Consider the following 17,971-nt stretch of genomic DNA (forward strand, 5'->3'; position numbering starts at 1 on the left):
TATCAGTATTCATTGTGATAGCCAATCAGCGATTGGTCGGGCATAGAGTAATATGTATAATGGAAAGTCTAGACATATCCGTCGTAAACATAATTCCATACGACAACTACTCTCAAATGGAGTTGTCTCTCTAGACTATGTCAAGTCTAAGGACAACATTGCGGATCCGCTAACCAAAGGGTTAACTCGAGAGTTAGTAGAAAAGTTGTCAAGAGGAATGGGGTTAAGGCCTTTAGTAAAGGTTACCGGAACGGAAAACCCAACCTAGTTGACTGGAGATCCCAAGATCTAGGTTCAAAGGGACAACCTAACTTCGTGTAACGGGTGAGTCACTGAAGAGGTAAATTCTCTTGCCCATTCCTTTATACAGTGATGCCCTGTGGGGGTGGAAGGTTAAGCTAATGCTTTTAATGACTTTAGTGATGTGATATAATGAAATACCGTATCTAGGTCACCTATGTGAGTGTGAAGTGGGGCCGCTTCTTTAAGAATTGCCAAGGCTGAATTCTTTAAAAACACTCACAGAACCAGGCTAGTGTTCCAGGGCCATACTGGACACACCAGTGAGAACAAGAACAATGGTTGGACTAACTCCTGTGTGGGGTCTATTGTCTCGGTTTACATAAACGGCAGAACAGTTCAAGACATCACGTTCACTGGTCAGCTAGTAAATTCGATAGGCTTTCACTACGAAAGGTTCAAGGTCAACAGCTACCTTTTCTTATGCAGGGTTAGTCTATGTGCTCTCTCTTTTTCCGAGTCTTTGTTGATAAATGTTGAGCGTTTGCTGTATTCGGTCAATTTTTATTCATGTGAGGGATTGTTGGAGGAAAATGGTTGAATAAGAAATTGCCTCATAAATGTGTATATAACTCACACATTTAAGGTTCATCAGTTTTACAAAATTGATTGGGCAGTTTTGCTAGCATTAGTTGCCAGCCTTGATGGCTAGAGGCTCCTCCCCTCTCCCCCATGGTGTATAAAAGGAGGCCCTATTCCTTGAAAAGAGATATAGAATTTTTCCTTGACATTCATACACTGTCAATCTACTTCTCCTATAATTTTCTTCCTGAGAAAGAGTGTTGCCGTTGTCCGTTCGCTAAGCTAATCAGAAGGTGCTTCTGTTGTAGCTGGTAAAAACCGTCGTATCCTGGGAAGTAGACGCCGGCGTACCTCCAGCACCCAACGGTGAGGCGGCGAATCTATTTTAAGGAGATTGTGGTATCACACAAGCTTCGGTTTGTTTCCTTTAACCATTTTATATTTTATTTGTATTTTATTCAGCATTTTATTTTCCTGGGATTGAAGGTTTGTTTTGTTCATCTCATAATTTTGCGATATGCAATGTGAAATTATGTAATGTGAGTAGTTTTTCCCAACAGTATGAAGAATAAATGTAGCACAGAAGGAAAATGGGAAAGGAAAAATGGAATTAATTGAATCTGCTGGAGGATCCTGTATTTATAGGCTAAGAGGTATCTGTTCGAAAAGACAAAAAACCTTTCAAACAAGTGCGAAACCTGGAACCGCTGGAAAATGAAGAGAGGCGACCAGAGAGAAAAAATTTGAATTTGAATTTTGACACAAAAGTTTGAATAAATTCGTTAGGATTTTAAATTTTCCAACAAGAATTTGATGTGTGTGGTGGATTTGCGTCAAATTCACTTTGTCCATAACTCCTCTTCTTACAAAACTTGGGGTGCCCCTTGGGATCCATCCTAACTATGCCAACCTAAACTTATATAATCATATAAGCTCTCTTATTGTTTCTAAATGGGACACCCAGAACAAGATAACCTATATTTGACTCTTAAATTTCTCATTTTATGAAATCGAAAACGATGTCAACTTCTCATTCACTCATAAACGATTTTGACGATCTGTCTTCATCGTGTGACTTGCCATGTTGCAAGGAACATGTCACCACTTGGACCAATCTCAAAAGACGCGTGGGCCTCACTTAAATTTAGGCTCAAAGTAAACCTATAAAACCAAAATTTCCAACAGGTTAAGTATTACAATTTTTATTTTAAGGGGGTAAAATGATATAAGATAATAATTTAGAGAAATGAAATGTAATTTGCCCTTTTTTTTTTAAACCAAGGAAATTAACATTAGTTAAAATCTTCAAATATCCAATAAGTTGGGAATTATTTAGAATGATCTAACTAAGTGTATTTTTTAATTTTTTTTTAATTTTTTATAAAAATATATGTAAAAAAATATAGAAATGATATGACTTAAAAATAAAATAAAATGATCGTAAGCAAATATACTTATGTGGTGTAATCCAAATAGTGCCTTAGGCCTCATTTGGTAGTCTTTTAAACTAAAAAATTAAAAAATTATTATAAATTGTCACATTATTCCCTCTAATTTTTTGCACATATTTTTTATAAAAAATTAATAAGATAATATGTTATCAAACAAGTTCTTAGGCCTATGCCACACGCTTCCCCATTTGGAAGCAAAGGAATAACGTAGTTTTTCAAGGAATTTCACTAACTTGTCAGCAAACTATTACTCTAGCCCAAGACTTATTCTTTTCTTCTGAAAGTCGAAGTGGGATTCAGGAGTTTGATGAGCATTTGGTCTCAAATGAACCTATTCCGCTATTCACCGGGTCTTTTAAACAACACATGTATTCATGTTAATGATATTCCTCATGGTGTTGATTTTCAGGGTTACAAAATGGTGGTAGCTTGGGTATGCTACAACGGCAACAATGAACCAATAGTCAAAGGAGCAAAGATTGTTGAATGTCTACATGTGTACAGACTCTCAGGTTTTGATTGATGTGTTACGTAAAAGAGTTCATCCTTATTGGGCATTCACAATTTTAGTTGCCGATATTTGGTTTCATAGTAAGTTTTTCAATTATCTTATGTTGTGTTTGGTTGGAGAATTTAAAAAAGAATTTAGAAAAAGAAAAAGAAAAGGTGTGTGAAATTAAGTAAAATGTAAATATATTTTATTCACATTTCACTTACTTTTTTCATTTTCCTTTTCAAATCCTTCAACCAAATACATCATTAGTGTATCTAAGGTTAAGAGGTCGATAGTGAAACCAACACATGACTTGGTTAGATCTGTAAATGACTTTCTTATCTAATATTACTTCTTGTTTGTTGTTTCTCAATATATATATATATATATATATATAATATACCCAAATTTAAAAAAAAAAAAAAATCAAATACATTATAATTAGTTTATGTATCAAAACAAATAAGAACAAATCAAAGTGAGGTAAACTAGCCAATACCTGATGTAGTAGAATAAATATATGATTTTGCCTATTAGTGCACCTTGGGTAATGCAATAGCATTGTACGGAGTTTTTGATTAAAAAATTTATATTGTAATTGGAGTATAAATTAATTTCTCTCTTGATAAGGCTTAAACAAATTTCTTTTTTATTGTCGGCCAACTCCACCTTAGTCTTTTTATTCCTCTGCATTCACCTCTGCTTTTTTTGGCCAACTAGTGAATTTTGTCTGTTTATGTTTACCATCCGAATTTTTGTCATTCTTTCTACAAGCTTCCCTCGACTTGCAATCGACGTAGCTTCCAAATTTACCCTAGATTTCTTGCAATTCATCATCAAACGCAATTAGTGAGTAGATTTGCACTAAGCGATCACACATATTCTAATTAAAAGGTCTTATATATTATTTTGTAGTAAAAATTATAACATTCAAATTGACCGTAACAATAAAAGTTTGTCGAAAGTTATGGCTTGTAATTTGGTTTGTGTTTATTTTCTTTATGTATTTATTTTTAATCTTAAATGATTCCTCCTAGGTAGATATTTGTTTCTCTTTCTTTTTTTGAAAACTTCATTACACTCCTGTACGGGGAGCAAATATTTTGGCGTGCCTGTATTCCTTTCTTCCGAGCTCCGTCGATGTCCGATCACCTGCGAGCAAGTAATGGTGAGCTACCCGGCGGTGTGTGGCCGGAAAAACCCTCCGACGGTCAAGTTAGCACACACCTAAGGATGGATAGAGAGAAGGGAGAGAGTGTTTGAGTGTAAGAAATCCTTACAGATGTGTTCGTGTGTTGCGTATGGGGGGCGCAGATATGCTTATATACCTTCTGACCCCCATTTCCACTCCTAGTCGTCTCTTGACACGTGGCTCTGCTATCCCATCTGTCAGCATAAACCATGCCATTCACCACCTAACCTCAACTGCCTGACTTCGCAGCTGGAGCTCGGCAGCCGAGCTGCTCTTCCTCGGCCATGTCGTGCTTCATACTCATGCGCCTAGCCGGACAAACACGTGGATGACCGGGCTAGGCGGCATCTCGGCAAAGCCTAGCCCGGGCACCTCCTTTGGTTGGCCTTCCTGCCGGTCAATCAACTACCTCGGCTGACCGCGCCTTTCCGGGCGCCGGTCTCTCAGCCTGTCTGGCTTCGACCATCCTCGGACCGAGCATCCTGGTCTGACCGGTCACTTCCTGGCCGAGCAATTTCTGTACGGTCCGGGGTGGCACACACTCGGTCCAAACTCTGCCCGGCCCAAGTTTTGGCAGCCCTTCTCTGGGCGAACAGTGGATCATCCCGGCCCAATGCACTGCTGGGCTCTCAACCTGATCGGTCGATATCTCGGCCCAACTCCAGATCATAAATCACCCTCTCAATTGCCCCTTAATTCCGTCCGCGGAAGCGTGACTGGGATTACTCACCTCGACCGAGATAACGTTTCTCTGGTCGTCAAGATGCCAAGCCTCGACCGAGCTAGTTGACGTAATTGTCCGCAGATTTGACCGGTTATATTCCTCGGCTGACCTATTCTCGTCGAAAGTAGCTCGGTTGGCTCTTCGTCTTTTCAACCCGTCGCTTCAGTCCTGTTAAAGCCATAAATGGGGACACGTGGCGGTCTGCCATTGGTCATCGGGCAGCCAACCCGTCGTTTTTGCCAGAATTTGAATTTGGGCGGTTTTCTTTGCTTATACATACATGCCCTGCTCGAACTCCAAATCCTCCTACTGCCATTTCGACATTCGATCCCAGAGCTCTTGCATCCTCATCCAGACTTGCTGCCATTCTTCGTGCTTGAAGGATTAGGTCCTACTCTTCACTGGTAAGTCATTCCACCCTCATTTCGTTGTTATTTTCTCTCGTATTGCACATATTAGGGCACAAAAACGTAGCATTTAGGGCAAAGGCCATAGAATCTGTCCCAAACCCCCCACTGTTCTTGGTGTTCTTCGTCTTCCTGAACAACGCTGAAGAACTGGGGTGAACCGGGCTATGGGCCTTCTTTTGATCCAAAAAACCAATGAAACCGAGCAAATAACAAGTTTGTCTCAACCCTAGCAAAAACCGAGATAACAAAAGGACTTGGTCGCTCATCCGGGCTAACAACTGGTCTGCTAGGGCGACCGGGCTCCTTAGATAGATTAGAAAACCGGGGTGGTTTGGCACTCTTAATGACCGAGCTAAAATCCAGCTCCTTTTGCGCGACCGCGCTCACACTTAAACTTGCCATCCTTTTCCTGCAGAGTCCAAGGGGACCACTGTCGTTCCTGAGTCTCTCAGAACCGAGCAGCAACCAATTACCAGTGCCAAACCACTCAACCGGGCTATACCAAGCCGGCCAGAAATGGGGAAATTCCGCTTCCTAGTGGATACTCCGGCTGCGCTGGCTGCGTTCAGAGAGGAGTACGGCGTCCCGGCCGATGTCCATCTGGATCTCGCAGAAGAGGAGACCACACCTTGGGGTAGGGAGGAGTGCCCCTTCACCGTGCTGTCCATTATCGAGGGGGGGCTCCGTTTCCCGCTCAACCCTCTTATAACCGAGTTCCTCCGCCGCACCGGGCTGGCTCCCACACAGGTGTCCACCAACACTTATAGAATAATCAACGGCGTTCACGAGTTGAACAATCGGCTAGGCATCAACTTAGGTCTAGCCGAGATACTGAGGCAATACACTATGGGCCATACCGGTGATGGCCTAGCTTACTATTTGAAAATAAGACCGGGCAAGGAAAAAATCATAACCGGCACCCCGGATAAAGACATGCATGACGACGATTTTTTCTGGGTGTCCGGCAACTACGAAACAGCCGAGGTACCGGGCTGGTCTATAAACAAAAACTTCGGTTCTTCATGTAAGCCACTCACCTTGCTCGGTTGGTCTAACTCTTTACTCTGCATCTAACCGGTTTTCCTGTCTCCTTTGCAGCAATCCAAGCCTTACAAGCCAACTATCAATTCCCAAACGTCGAGGCAATTCGGGCCGTGCTTAGGTACCGTCACCGAGATTGCAACGAACTGCTCGGCTACACCCCGACTTACAGATATTCTGCTCCGCGCCGGAGTAGAGTAACTGACTTCCTCAGAGCTCCTTCGCCACCTCCAGATCCTACCCTTCCAGACGTTCCACTCATTCGCCTGACCGAGGAGTAAGAGATGGCAAAGCGCAGCAGAATCAAGAATCTTCTCACCGCCACCTCCGCCGAGCTGCCGAGCGTTGTAACCCGGTCGCCAGCCGCCGGCCAATCCAGTAGCGCTGTGGTCGCCCTTGCCACTCCATCCACCGGGCAATCCAGCCGAGAACCCTCTGCAAGGCGCGCCGGGAAGAGAGCTCGGGCAGACCCGTCCGCCGAGCTAGTCACCGAGCTTACCACCGAGCACCCAACAGACGCGCCCGCCCCAGTGCCGGCCTGGCGTCCACATTTGAAGCACCGGGGTCAGGATATCCCGGCAACGGCTTCTATCAAAGCTGACAAAGAGCATTTGCTCGCCTTTGATCTGACCAAGGCCCTGCTGCTACCGAGCGACGTGGTCGGCAGCGACCACGTCCCAGACACCCGGTTGGTCAAATCGTCGGTGAAGTCCATGGCCAGGGTAAGTGGATGTTGCTTTGAAAAATTTCATAAGTGTTTGTTCGGTTTCCTTTCTGCTCGGTCTCCTTTCTGATCAACTTTGCTTCTTTGTGCAGGCCATTCAAAAACAACACTTGGTTTTGGAGCGCATCCACCGGCTTAGGCAGAAAGCCAACGACACTGCCAGCCAGGTTGAAAGCCTTCAAGCCGAGCTCGGCCGGGCTAAAGCTTCTCTCGAGATGGCCAACAATGATAATAACAGACTGCTCGGCCAGCTGGATGCAGCCGAGAAAAAACGAGATGAGCTCCAAGCCGAGGTGGACGCTCTGAAGAAGTCGAAGAAGAAAGCTTGCCGGGCTGCAAACACCGCTGGCTTCAACGAGGCCGAGGAGAGCTACAAAAAGCAGGTCTTTGCAACCCAAGACATCTACTTTAAGGCCGGTTGGAAGTCCGCCTGCGAACACCTCGGCCAAAGTTCTGACACCGACGTATTTGCCAACCCTCCTCCAGCTTCTCTACCGGTCTACCTTGTGCCATATGCAAACGATGTTTTCAGCGCTTTACAGGCTGAGGCCGAGGAGGGACTTGAAGATGGGGACGGGGAGACAGATTCTGAGGAAGAAGAGGCCGAGGTCCCTGAGCAGCCCAGCAACGATGAGCCCGGCGCCCAAGAAGCAAGCCAAACTATTGACCTTGATGCTGATACTGCCGATGATGCGTTCACCAATCTTTCCCCCTTAGTTTAGGTTTCTTTTTCCTTGTTTTTGTATTTTTGCTTCCAACTCTTTTGATGTAACCAGGCTCTGTCCCCTCCGTTTGTAATGAATTTCTTATCAATGAAAATTCAAATTTTTGCAAGTGTATGCACGGTTGTAATCAGTTCTGTCTTCAGCAAAACATCTCGGTATAACTCATCGAACCGGAATACATAACACGGTCTAAGCACTTCAACAGAACAAGACAAATTCATGAACCGAAGTAGCCACTTCGGCTGTAACTAAGTCGAACAAATCAACACTTCCAACCGGAGTACATCATCTCGGTTGGGAATCCAAAGTTGGACAAGACACCAACTCTTCCAACCGGAGTACATCCTCTCGGTTGGGAATCCAAAGTTGGACAAAACGCCAACTCTTCCAACCGGAGTACACCATCTCGGTTGGGAATTCTAAGTTGGACAAAACACCAACTCTTCCAACCGGAGTACACCATCTCGGTTGGGAATCCTAAGTTGGACAAAACACCAACTCTTCCAACCGGAGTACATCCTCTCGATTGGGAATTCTAAGTTGGACAAAACACCAACTCTTCCAACCGGAGTACACCATCTCGGTTGGGAATCCTAAGTTGGACAAAACACCAACTCTTCCAACCGGAGTACACCATCTCGGTTGGGAATCCTAAGTTGGACAAAACACCAACTCTTCCAACCGGAATACATCCTCTCGGTTGGGAATTCTAAGTTGGACAAAACACCAACTCTTCCAACCGGAGTACACCATCTCGGTTGGGAATCCTAAGTTGGACAAAACACCAACTCTTCCAACCGGAGTACACCATCTCGGTTGGGAATCCTAAGTTGGACAAAACACCAACTCTTCCAACCGGAGTACACCATCTCGGTTCTAAACATTAAAACAATAATCCATGTGCTAAAGCAAAATTACTTCTATAATTTTGACAAAAAGAATTACATTCTGCTTTGCAAGCCAAAAAATTTCTTTACAAAAAGAGGAAAGTAAAGCTTAAAAATAATACAATTTCAAGTTGGCCGCATTCCATGGCCGGGGTATAGCTCTTCCCTCTAGATCCTCCAAGTGGTAAGCCCCCTTGCCAGCCAGACCAGTGATCTTGTAGGGTCCTTCCCAATTTGCCCCTAGTTTGCCTTCTCCTGCACCAGGGTGTTGCCCATAATCTTCCTCAAAACCCAATCTCCAACTTTGAACGGTCTGGGGTGCACTGTCTTGTTATACTTCTTGGAGAGCTCTTGTTGGTAGGCGGCCACATGGATGAGGGCTTTCTCCCGGCGCTCTTCCGCTAAGTCCAGCTCCAAGGCAATAGCCTCGGCATTTAGCTCGGGCTCAAAACTCTCGGTTCTGAGGGTGGACATTTCAACTTCCAAGGGTATGACCGCCTCCATGCCGTAAGCCAAAGCAAATGGAGTTTCCCCGGTTGAACGTCGCGGGGTTGTTCGGTATGCCCAAAGTACACTGGGCAATTCCTCAGCCCACTTTCCCTTGGCCTTTTCCAGCCGTTTCTTCAACCCATCTAGTATAGTCTTGTTCGACGCTTCGGCTTGACCATTGGACTGCGGGTAGGCCGGGGTGGAGTTGTAGAATTCTATCTTCAGATCTTCACAAAATCCTCTGAATAGGCGACCGTCAAACTGGGTGCCATTGTCAGAGATCAAAATCTTGGGGACGCCAAACCGCGTGACAACGTTCTGCCAGACAAATCGCTTCACGTCTTTCTCTTTGATGGTTGCCAAGGGCTCAGCTTCAACCCACTTTGTGAAGTAATCTGTGGCCGCGATGAAGAATTTCCGGTTGCCCGGTGCTGTTGGCAATGGTCCCACTATATCTAGCCCCTACATGGCAAAAGGCCAAGGACTGGTGAGGGGAAGAAGTTCCCTGGCAGGCTGGTGGATCTGATGGGCGAATTTCTGGCATTTCTCGCACTTGCGGACATATTTTTGCGCGTCGGCCTGCATGCACGGCCACCAGTATCCCTGCGAAATAGCTTGGTAGGCCAAGGACCTGCCCCCGATGTGGCTGCCACAAATGCCTTCATGAATTTCAAACAAGAAGGCCTCCACACTGTTCGGGTGCACGCACTTGAGATAAGGACCGGTGAAGGACTTCTTATACAACGCGCCTGATGGAGAGAGCCAAAACCGCTCTGACTTCACCCGGATTTTGTGTGCTTCTTTCTTGTCCGCTGGAAGAGTTCGGTCTCTGAGGAACAAGATCAAGGGGTCCATCCATGAAGGACCTAGCTCGGCGCAGAGTACATCCGTCTGCCCGGCGTTTTCAATGCTCGGCCGCGGAAGAAAGTCAATCAACAGGGGGTTTGGAGACGTACTATCTACCATGGAAGCGAGGCCGGCGAGTTCATCAGCCCGGCTGTTTTCTTCCCGGCCAATCTGTTGGACTCTGATTGCCTTAAACTGCTTGATATGGTCCCTGACCAGAGCTTGGTACTTCGCCATCCTATCGTCCTTCGCTTCATAAATCCCTGAAACTTGGTTAACCACAAGCTGGGAATCACTATATACCAGAAGCTCGGCAGCCTTCATTTGAATTGCGCTTTTGAGCCCAGCAAGAAGCGCCTCGTACTCAGCCTCGTTGTTAGACGCCGGGAAGCCGAGTGTGATAGAATGCTCAATGGTTAGGCCGTCAGGGGATATAAGAATAATACCTAGGCCGGCACCATGACGGTTGGACGCTCCATCAACAAAAAGCTTCCACATGTCCCCCACAAAAAGCTTCCAGCAGTCAGATGGGTCCTGAGAGTTGCGAAGGGCAATGGGATCACAACTGCTCGGCTGTGCGGTGTCAAGTTTGGTGTTGACCGGTTCAAATTCAGTGCCCCTTGGTGATTCGACACCGGACTCAGCAAGTTGGTCCGTAATGCTCAAGTCCGTAGGCGAATCACAAGGTTGCGGTGTGAAGCCGGCTGCAGGTTCTGAGCTGTCTGGAACCATTCCTCCCTCCCTTGATGATTCGGCACCGGACTCAGCAAGTTGGTTCAGAATGCCCAAGTCCGTAGGCGAATCATCAAGTTCTGAGCTGTGTGGAACCATTCCTTCCCCCCTTGGTGATGCGGTACCGGACAGAGTGGATGGGTTGGTGATACACAACTCCGTCATCGCAGCACCGGGAGGTATTACCGTGCAAATTGAGGGAACTTCGATGGTGCGCGCTAACTCCGCGGCGCGACCTTCTGCAGCTGGTTGTTCCTCGGTTGGCATTGTGTGCGTCTCATCATCTGCCTCGGCAATGTCGACCGGGCATACCGGATGAGTGCCAGGTGAGAACTCGGCAACAAAATCGGCCAAGGTTTGGGCTTTGATTGCGGTGCGCGGCTGGAACTTCACATCGAATTGTCCCAACTCGACCGCCCATTTTAAAATTCGGCCCGAAAAGTCTGCGCGCTCAAACAAGGCCTTGAGGGGAAACTCGGTCAGTACGACGATGGTATGGGCGTGAAAATAATGTGCCAATTTCCTCAAAGCCATCATCAGTGCCAACGCAAGCTTTTCCAGCGGCAAGTACCTCGTCTCAGCCGGCAGCAAGGTCTTACTTACGTAAAAAATTGGGAGGTGCTTGATTCCTTCAGCCCGGACTAACACCGCACTTACTGCGTGCTGGGAGACGGCAAGGTAAAGGTAGAGTTCCTCACCGGGCTCTGGTGTAACCAACAGCGGCGGAGAAGACAAATAATCTTTGAGCTCGGCCAAAGCTCGGTCACACTCGTCATCCCATGAGAACTTTGACTTCAATGCTTGAAAAAAAGGGCGGCAGCGATCTGATGACCGGCTTATAAATCGATTAAGCGCGGCGGCCATCCCGGCCAGATGCTGCACGTCCTTAGCCGAGCGGGGCTGCTTCAACTCTTGCACGGCTCTAATCTGAGTAGGGTCTGCTTCGATGCCTCGGTTCGTGACTAAGAATCCCAAAAATTTCCCGGATCCCACACCAAAGGCACACTTCGAGGCGTTCAAGCGCAACTTGTGCTTCTTCAGAATGGCGAACATCTCGGTTAAGTCGGACAAATGGTTTGCCTCATGTCGGCTCTTTACCACCATATCATCGATGTAAGCCTCCATTGTCCGGCCAAGCAAAGGAGCAAACATTTTGGTCACCATCCTTTGAAAGGTTGCCCCGGCGTTTTTCAAACCAAAGGGCATAACTCGATAGCAGAAGAGTCCCCTTGGAGTCGTGAAAGAGGTGATCTCTTGATCAGGCCCATGCATGGCAATCTGGTGATAGCCACGGTATGCATCCAAGAAACTGAGCCGATTGTGTCCAGCCGTCAAATCCACTAGCTGGTCAATGCGCGGCAAAGGGAAGCTATCTTTTGGACAAGCTCGGTTGACTTTCTTGTAGTCGACACAGACTCGCCACTTTCCATTCTTCTTAGGCACCACTACCGTGTTGGAAATCCACCGAGGGTAGTGCACTTCCTGTATTGCTTGTGCCTCAAGCAAGTTTTTTACCTCCTCCGCTACTACCTCGGCGTGATGCAGCGCCGATCTCCTTGTTCGCTGGATGACTGGCTTTGCTCCAGGGAAGACATTGAGGTGATGCCAGATAAAACTTGGGTCAAGGCCAGGCATGTCGTAGGGCGACCATGCAAAGACTTCGATATTCGCCATCAAAAACTCAATCATCTCGGTTCTCTCCATGGCCGAGAGACTTGAACCGAGCAAGAAGAATCTGTCCGGCTGCTCGGCATCAATCCGCACCTCAACCAATTCTTCAACAGCCTTGTCTTCGGCTTTGGTGCCAACATCATCCAAGACACTCCGGTCCTCCGGTCCCTCGATCATTTGAACGAATCCTTTGGCAGACCGGCTCCCGTTGACCGCCACGAAGCATTGCTTGGACATGACCTGATCACCCCAAATCTCCTCAATTGCCCCCATAGCCGAGGGGAATCTCATCACCTGGTGGTAGGTCGATGCTACGGCCTGCATGGCGTGAAGCCATCCTCTTCCAAGGATAAGGTTGTACGTTGAAGGCACTTGTAGCACCCAAAACTCCACTTGCTTGACCACGGATCCCGCTTTGACCGGCAGGATAATCTTTCCCAATGGCCACTCCGGCTGCGAGTTAAATCCAACCAGTGGCGAAGTGGCCGGAGCCAAGTCTGTCTCACGGAGTTTGAGCTGTTTGAACGCATCATAATACATGATCTCGACCGAGCTTCCCTGATCGATCAAGATCCGTCTAACGTCAAATTCTTTGACGCGTAGTGTTACTACAAGAGCATCGTTGTGCGGCGTCTGGATACGCTCTAAATCCCTTGAGGTGAAACTAATCACGTCTTTCTCTTCTATCTTCCCCCTTTTGATGGCGGGCTGTACTGACAAAACTTCCCTCATATGTTCTGCCTTCTTGATCATGCCCCGGAGTTCGCAGACACGCTCCGGTTCCACGATGCCGTGGATGACATTAATAACTCCTTGTGGTGGTGCATCTCGGTCATCCTGTCCCCTGGGATCGACCGGAGCCTGATTCGGTTTCACACCGCCATCAATGTAAAGGTCCAGATGCCCGGCCGCAACCAGTTCTTCCAAGTGTTGTCGCAAAGGCAAACAATCCTCAGTCCGGTGGCCCCTCTCCCGGTGAAACGTACATCGATACCGCGGATTGTAGCCCTTTTGTCCATCGCCCAACTTAGCAGGAAACCGGACATACTCCTCGTCTCGGATTTCACTAAGTATGCGATAGATTGGAATCTTGAAGACCGTGGTTATGCCAGTCCTCGCCTTCATTCTTCTGTTTGCATCCTCAATGTCATCCCGGGGGTAATCATCCCGGTCATTCCGACGTCCTCTTCCCCGGTTTTTACGATTTGAACCTCGGTCTGATTCCTCTGCTCGGTCATTTGAGCGGCTGGACTCTTGCCCAGCTGTGTGCACTTTGCCTGCTGTCTTCTTGTCTGTTCCGACCGGAGTGGCCTTCACGGTTGAAGCTGATGCATCATCCTCTACTCGGATGTGCTCATTGATGCGCTGCATGAGCTGGCCCATGGAGGTCGGCTGGTGCATGGTAAGCGAGTCCCGCAGTCTATGTCCGACCGGGAGACCACGCTTATATTGCGTGATTGCAAGGTTGACCGGGCAATCCAGGATCTCGTTGAAGGTTTCCCAATACCTTGAATTGTATGCCTTCAGTGTGTCGCACGGTTCCATCTTGACACTCAGCAAGTGATCGACTTCCTTTGGTGTTTTTGTGTTGGTTTTGAAGCGCGTAACAAACGCTTCGGCCAACTGATGCCACCGTTGTATGCTCCCTTCCGGCAACCTCTCAAACCACTTTAAGCCCAGCTCACCTAAACTGGACGGGAATATTAGGCACATAAGTCCGTCATTTCGCCTATGTCCGGCCATGACCTGTCGGAAGTGGCTCACATGCATATAAGGATCGGTTTTGCCGTCGTAGAGCGTGAACTTAGGCTGGTGGAAGCCTGCCGGAAGCGGTGTTGTCTCTATTTCCAGGGAAAAAGGGGTGGCACTCAGCCTGGCCAGGTCTGTATCTTCAAATATTGGCACTGCTTGGCGGGGTGGAGGCATTCCGACCTCCTCGCTGGCGTGAACCCCGTAGGAGAGCCGCTGGAAAGCTGGTATTCTCTGAGCTTCGCGCCGGCGAGCCCGCTCCCTTAATACTGCCCGCAGGTCCTCTGACTGAGCAGAATAAGAGTACCTCGACGTCGTCGCCGGACGTGAGGGTTTGTAGGTGCTGTCTTGCGCGCTAGACTTTTCTGCATGCACGTCGGAATCACCAACCTGGTAACTCCTGGTGATGGAAATGGACTGTGTACGTCGCTGACTCTGATCGCCTGACCGGCGGGATGGGGTGCGCTCACTGTGGTCTCCCACTCCAGCTACACCTTTCCCTTTGACATGCCGCTTAAGATCCTCCATCTCCGCCGCCATTCGCCTGATGACAACGTCTTGGTCCCTTAACTTGTTTTCCAGTCGCCTGGCGTGCGAGTCTCTCCTCCGCCGGTGACCGTCTGGACTCCGTGAATGACCATGATTCCTTCCGCGCTTATCCCGCGCGTCTCCTGACTGTCCTCCAGTGGGCGTCCCCAAGTCAGCCATTGGATGGACGGCAGGTGGTCCCTCTCTCCTTCGGGTATACTCCGGGGTGGCTCCGTCGATGGCGGACAACGGAAACTCGTCGTTGTTCGCCATGGACGGCGATCAGACGAGCCTGGAAGACAAGGTTTTGTCTGAAAAGATTCCCACAGACGGCGCCAATTGTACGGGGAGCAAATATTTAGCGTGCCCGTATTCCTTTCTTTCGAGCTCCGTCGATGTCCGATCACCTGCGAGCAAGTAATGGTGAGCTACCCGGCGGTGTGTGGCCGGAAAAACCCTCCGACGGTCAAGTTAGCACACACCTAAGGATGGATAGAGAGAAGGGAGAGAGTGTTTGAGTGTAAGAAATCCTTACAGATGTGTTCGTGTGTTGCGTATGGGGGGCGCAGACATGCTTATATACCTTCTGACCCCCATTTCCACTCCCAGTCGTCTCCTGACACGTGGCTCTGCTATCCCATCTGTCAGCATAAACCATCCCATTCACCACCTAACCTCAACTGCCTGACTTCGCAGCTGGAGCTCGGCAGCCGAGCTGCTCTTCCTCGGCCATGTCGTGCTTCATACTCATGCGCCTAGCCGGACAAACACGTGGATGACCGGGCTAGGCGGCATCTCGGCAAAGCCTAGCCCGGGCACCTCCTTTGGTTGGCCTTCCTGCCGGTCAATCAACTACCTCGGCTGACCGCGCCTTTCCGGGCGCCGGTCTCTCAGCCTGTCTGGCTTCGACCATCCTCGGACCGAGCATCCTGGTCTGACCGGTCACTTCCTGGCCGAGCAATTTCTGTACGGTCCGGGGTGGCACACACTCGGTCCAAACTCTGCCCGGCCCAAGTTTTGGCAGCCCTTCTCTGGGCGAACAGTGGATCATCCCGGCCCAATGCACTGCTGGGCTTTCAACCTGATCGGTCGATATCTCGGCCCAACTCCAGATCATAAATCACCCTCTCAACTCCAATGTTCTTGATCTACGGATTTATGGTTAGATGTGTGTCGTATTAAAGTCTCTTGTCATTTCTATTATAAAAAATTAAATTAAAAAAAAAAAAAAGAAGAAGAAGACGAAGAAGAAAAAAAAGCCATTTACAAAATAGGACTATTATTAAGTCCTGAAATACCGAAGATAGCCCCACCGCAACCTCTATATAAACCATGCCATTTCAACGATTTAGGCGCCAATCTCAATTCTCTCTCTCTCTCTCTCTCTCTCTCTCTCATTTTCTGTGATTTTAGGTCTTCCTAGTTGTAAGTTCATCCATGGAGAATGAAGCGATCACTGCTGCTGAACTCGCCGAAGAAGATCGCAGCGACGTTGAAGATGAAATTAGCTCCGACGTCGCAAATCTGAGTAGCTACGTTCAACTTCTGGACTACAAAATGAGCGAATTGATGCGTGAAGAGAGAAGCGAAGAGGAAATGCAGGAATTAAAGGCCGCAATCGAAGCATTCAACGGAGATCAAGATGAATTGAAGAAGCAGTTGTCTGACATACAGATCAAATTCGGTGATAAACGAGGAATCGAACAGGAGATGCATGGATTGATTAGCGAAAACAAAATCGAAGACTCCAGTGATGGAGTGGACCTTCATTGTGAGACATCTATGAAAACTGAAGGACCGGTACGAAAATTGCGTCGATTGCTGAGTAATTTTGGGGAAAGCGGTGACGATTTGAAGAATAATATTGAAAATTATCTGATTATGAAGAAGTTGAAAGAGATGAAGAGAGAGTCTGATCGATCAGTTGATAGTGACGGTACTGAAGATGAAATTGCTAGAATCGTTGAAGGAATCACACAAAAGGTGTTTGAATTGATAAGTAATACTGGGAATAAATTGAAGAAAAAGTTGGACGAAATACAGAAAGAGTCTGATCGATCCGATGATGACAGTGCTGAGCGTGAAGTTTATGCAATTGTTGAAGGACTGATAGAACAGTCGTGTGATTTGACACAACAGTTGTGCGATTATGGAAATGATCTGAAGAAGAAGTTGGAAGCGATGCGGAATGAGCTCAATCAACCTGTTTACTGCACTGAACATGAAGTTTATCGTCCCACTGTTGAAGAACTGACAAAAAAGTTGTGTGACATAGGAACTGATCTGAAGGAGGAGTTGAAACAGTCACAGAAAGAGTCTGATCTGTATGATGATCAAGCTGAAAGTGAAACTTTCAGAAATGCTGAAAAACTGGAACGAACGATATCGAAAACTGAAGGATACAAGAACAAAAAAACAGATGATGAGCACAGGAGGTTGAGCAAAGAATCGGTAATGGCTGAAATCGGAGGATTCAAGAGTGAGTCTGCTGAATTTGAGAAAAAATCTGATAATAGCATTGATTTAGAAGTTTATACTAATATAGAAGGACTTGAGGACGAGATGTATGCATTGATGCGTCATCAAGCTGATAAAAGTACAGAGAAATCGGTCAAAGAACAATATGATCTGAGCAAACAGATGTTGAAAAGGCTAATGAAAAACACTACTGACTCCGATGAAGAATCTGAGACAGAAATTTCTAGCCTGCAAGCTAATCTTGTGGTGTTGATGTTGGAGAAAGAAAAGGCACAGGCAAAATTTCAACAGTTGAAATCAGAAACTGAGCTTCTGAAGCAGAGCAACTGTGAGAAGGAAATGGAGATAGTTGATCTTGTGAAGAGCAAGGTGGCTGCTATACTGGAACCAACAACTGATGATGAAGTGAGAGACAGAATTGACTCATTGTTCCAAAGCCAAATTGATCAGCTCATGAAGCAAACCAAAGCAAAAATGGTTCAAGCAGAATCAGAAGAGATGGAATTAGTAACGGATCAAATGCACAATGAATTGGCGGATTCAACAATCACATCTGATAAGGCTTTGGATGCAGAGAAGGGATTGAAGCTGAAATGCTCAGCAATTGCAGTAGTCATCACTGGAGCTGTGGCTGCTTTGGCTGCTTTTTTTTGCCTCGGAAATGCAAAGGTACAGAGGAGAAGCAAGGACTGAACTGGTTAGTGTTCCTTACTTGGAAATCAAGTTTCTGTTATCTTTTAGTTGTGCTTTGGCTTTACTGTTCTAGTTTTCCTTGTTGATCATCCAACTGATAGATCTTTAGCACCTATTCGGAAGGTGTATAGAATAACACAGATGAATATAGAAAGTATATTCATCCTTGTTCTGATCATAATAAATGACAGACTTCTAGCTATTGATTTGAGGATTCCTTCTAGCTCAATTGACACCTTGGTTTGTTATGTTCTTCTAGCTTAATTTGTGTGATATTTTTGAAAATCTTTAGATTTGTCTCTTTTTAACATAAAGC

At 46.9% G+C, this 17,971-nt stretch overlaps 2 protein-coding genes across 3 annotated transcripts; both read left to right on the plus strand.

Moving 5' to 3' along the window:
* Window positions 1-2,630: 2,630 nt before the first annotated feature.
* LOC114265055 (uncharacterized) lies at window positions 2,631-17,903 on the plus strand. 2 transcript variants are annotated; one of them, XM_028205794.2, is made up of 2 exons: window positions 2,631-2,864; window positions 15,898-17,903. In XM_028205794.2, the coding sequence occupies exon 2, from the start codon at window positions 15,922-15,924 to the stop codon at window positions 17,653-17,655; it is 1,734 nt and encodes a 577-aa protein (XP_028061595.2). In that variant the 5' UTR covers window positions 2,631-2,864; window positions 15,898-15,921; the 3' UTR covers window positions 17,656-17,903. The 2 variants fall into 2 exon arrangements, with proteins under 2 accessions (XP_028061595.2, XP_028061594.2); XM_028205793.2 differs by having other exon boundaries at window positions 2,637-2,785.
* Window positions 6,191-7,691, plus strand: LOC145798533 (uncharacterized). The gene is made up of 2 exons (XM_082886454.1): window positions 6,191-6,855; window positions 6,950-7,691. Exons 1-2 carry the CDS (start codon window positions 6,418-6,420, stop codon window positions 7,577-7,579), a joined length of 1,068 nt encoding a protein of 355 aa, XP_082742580.1. The 5' UTR covers window positions 6,191-6,417; the 3' UTR covers window positions 7,580-7,691.
* Window positions 17,904-17,971: the final 68 nt, after the last annotated feature.

This window comes from Camellia sinensis, chromosome 9, assembly GCF_055761805.1.
Source record: "Camellia sinensis isolate YWXY chromosome 9, ASM5576180v1, whole genome shotgun sequence".
NCBI classification, from domain to species: domain Eukaryota; kingdom Viridiplantae; phylum Streptophyta; class Magnoliopsida; order Ericales; family Theaceae; genus Camellia; species Camellia sinensis.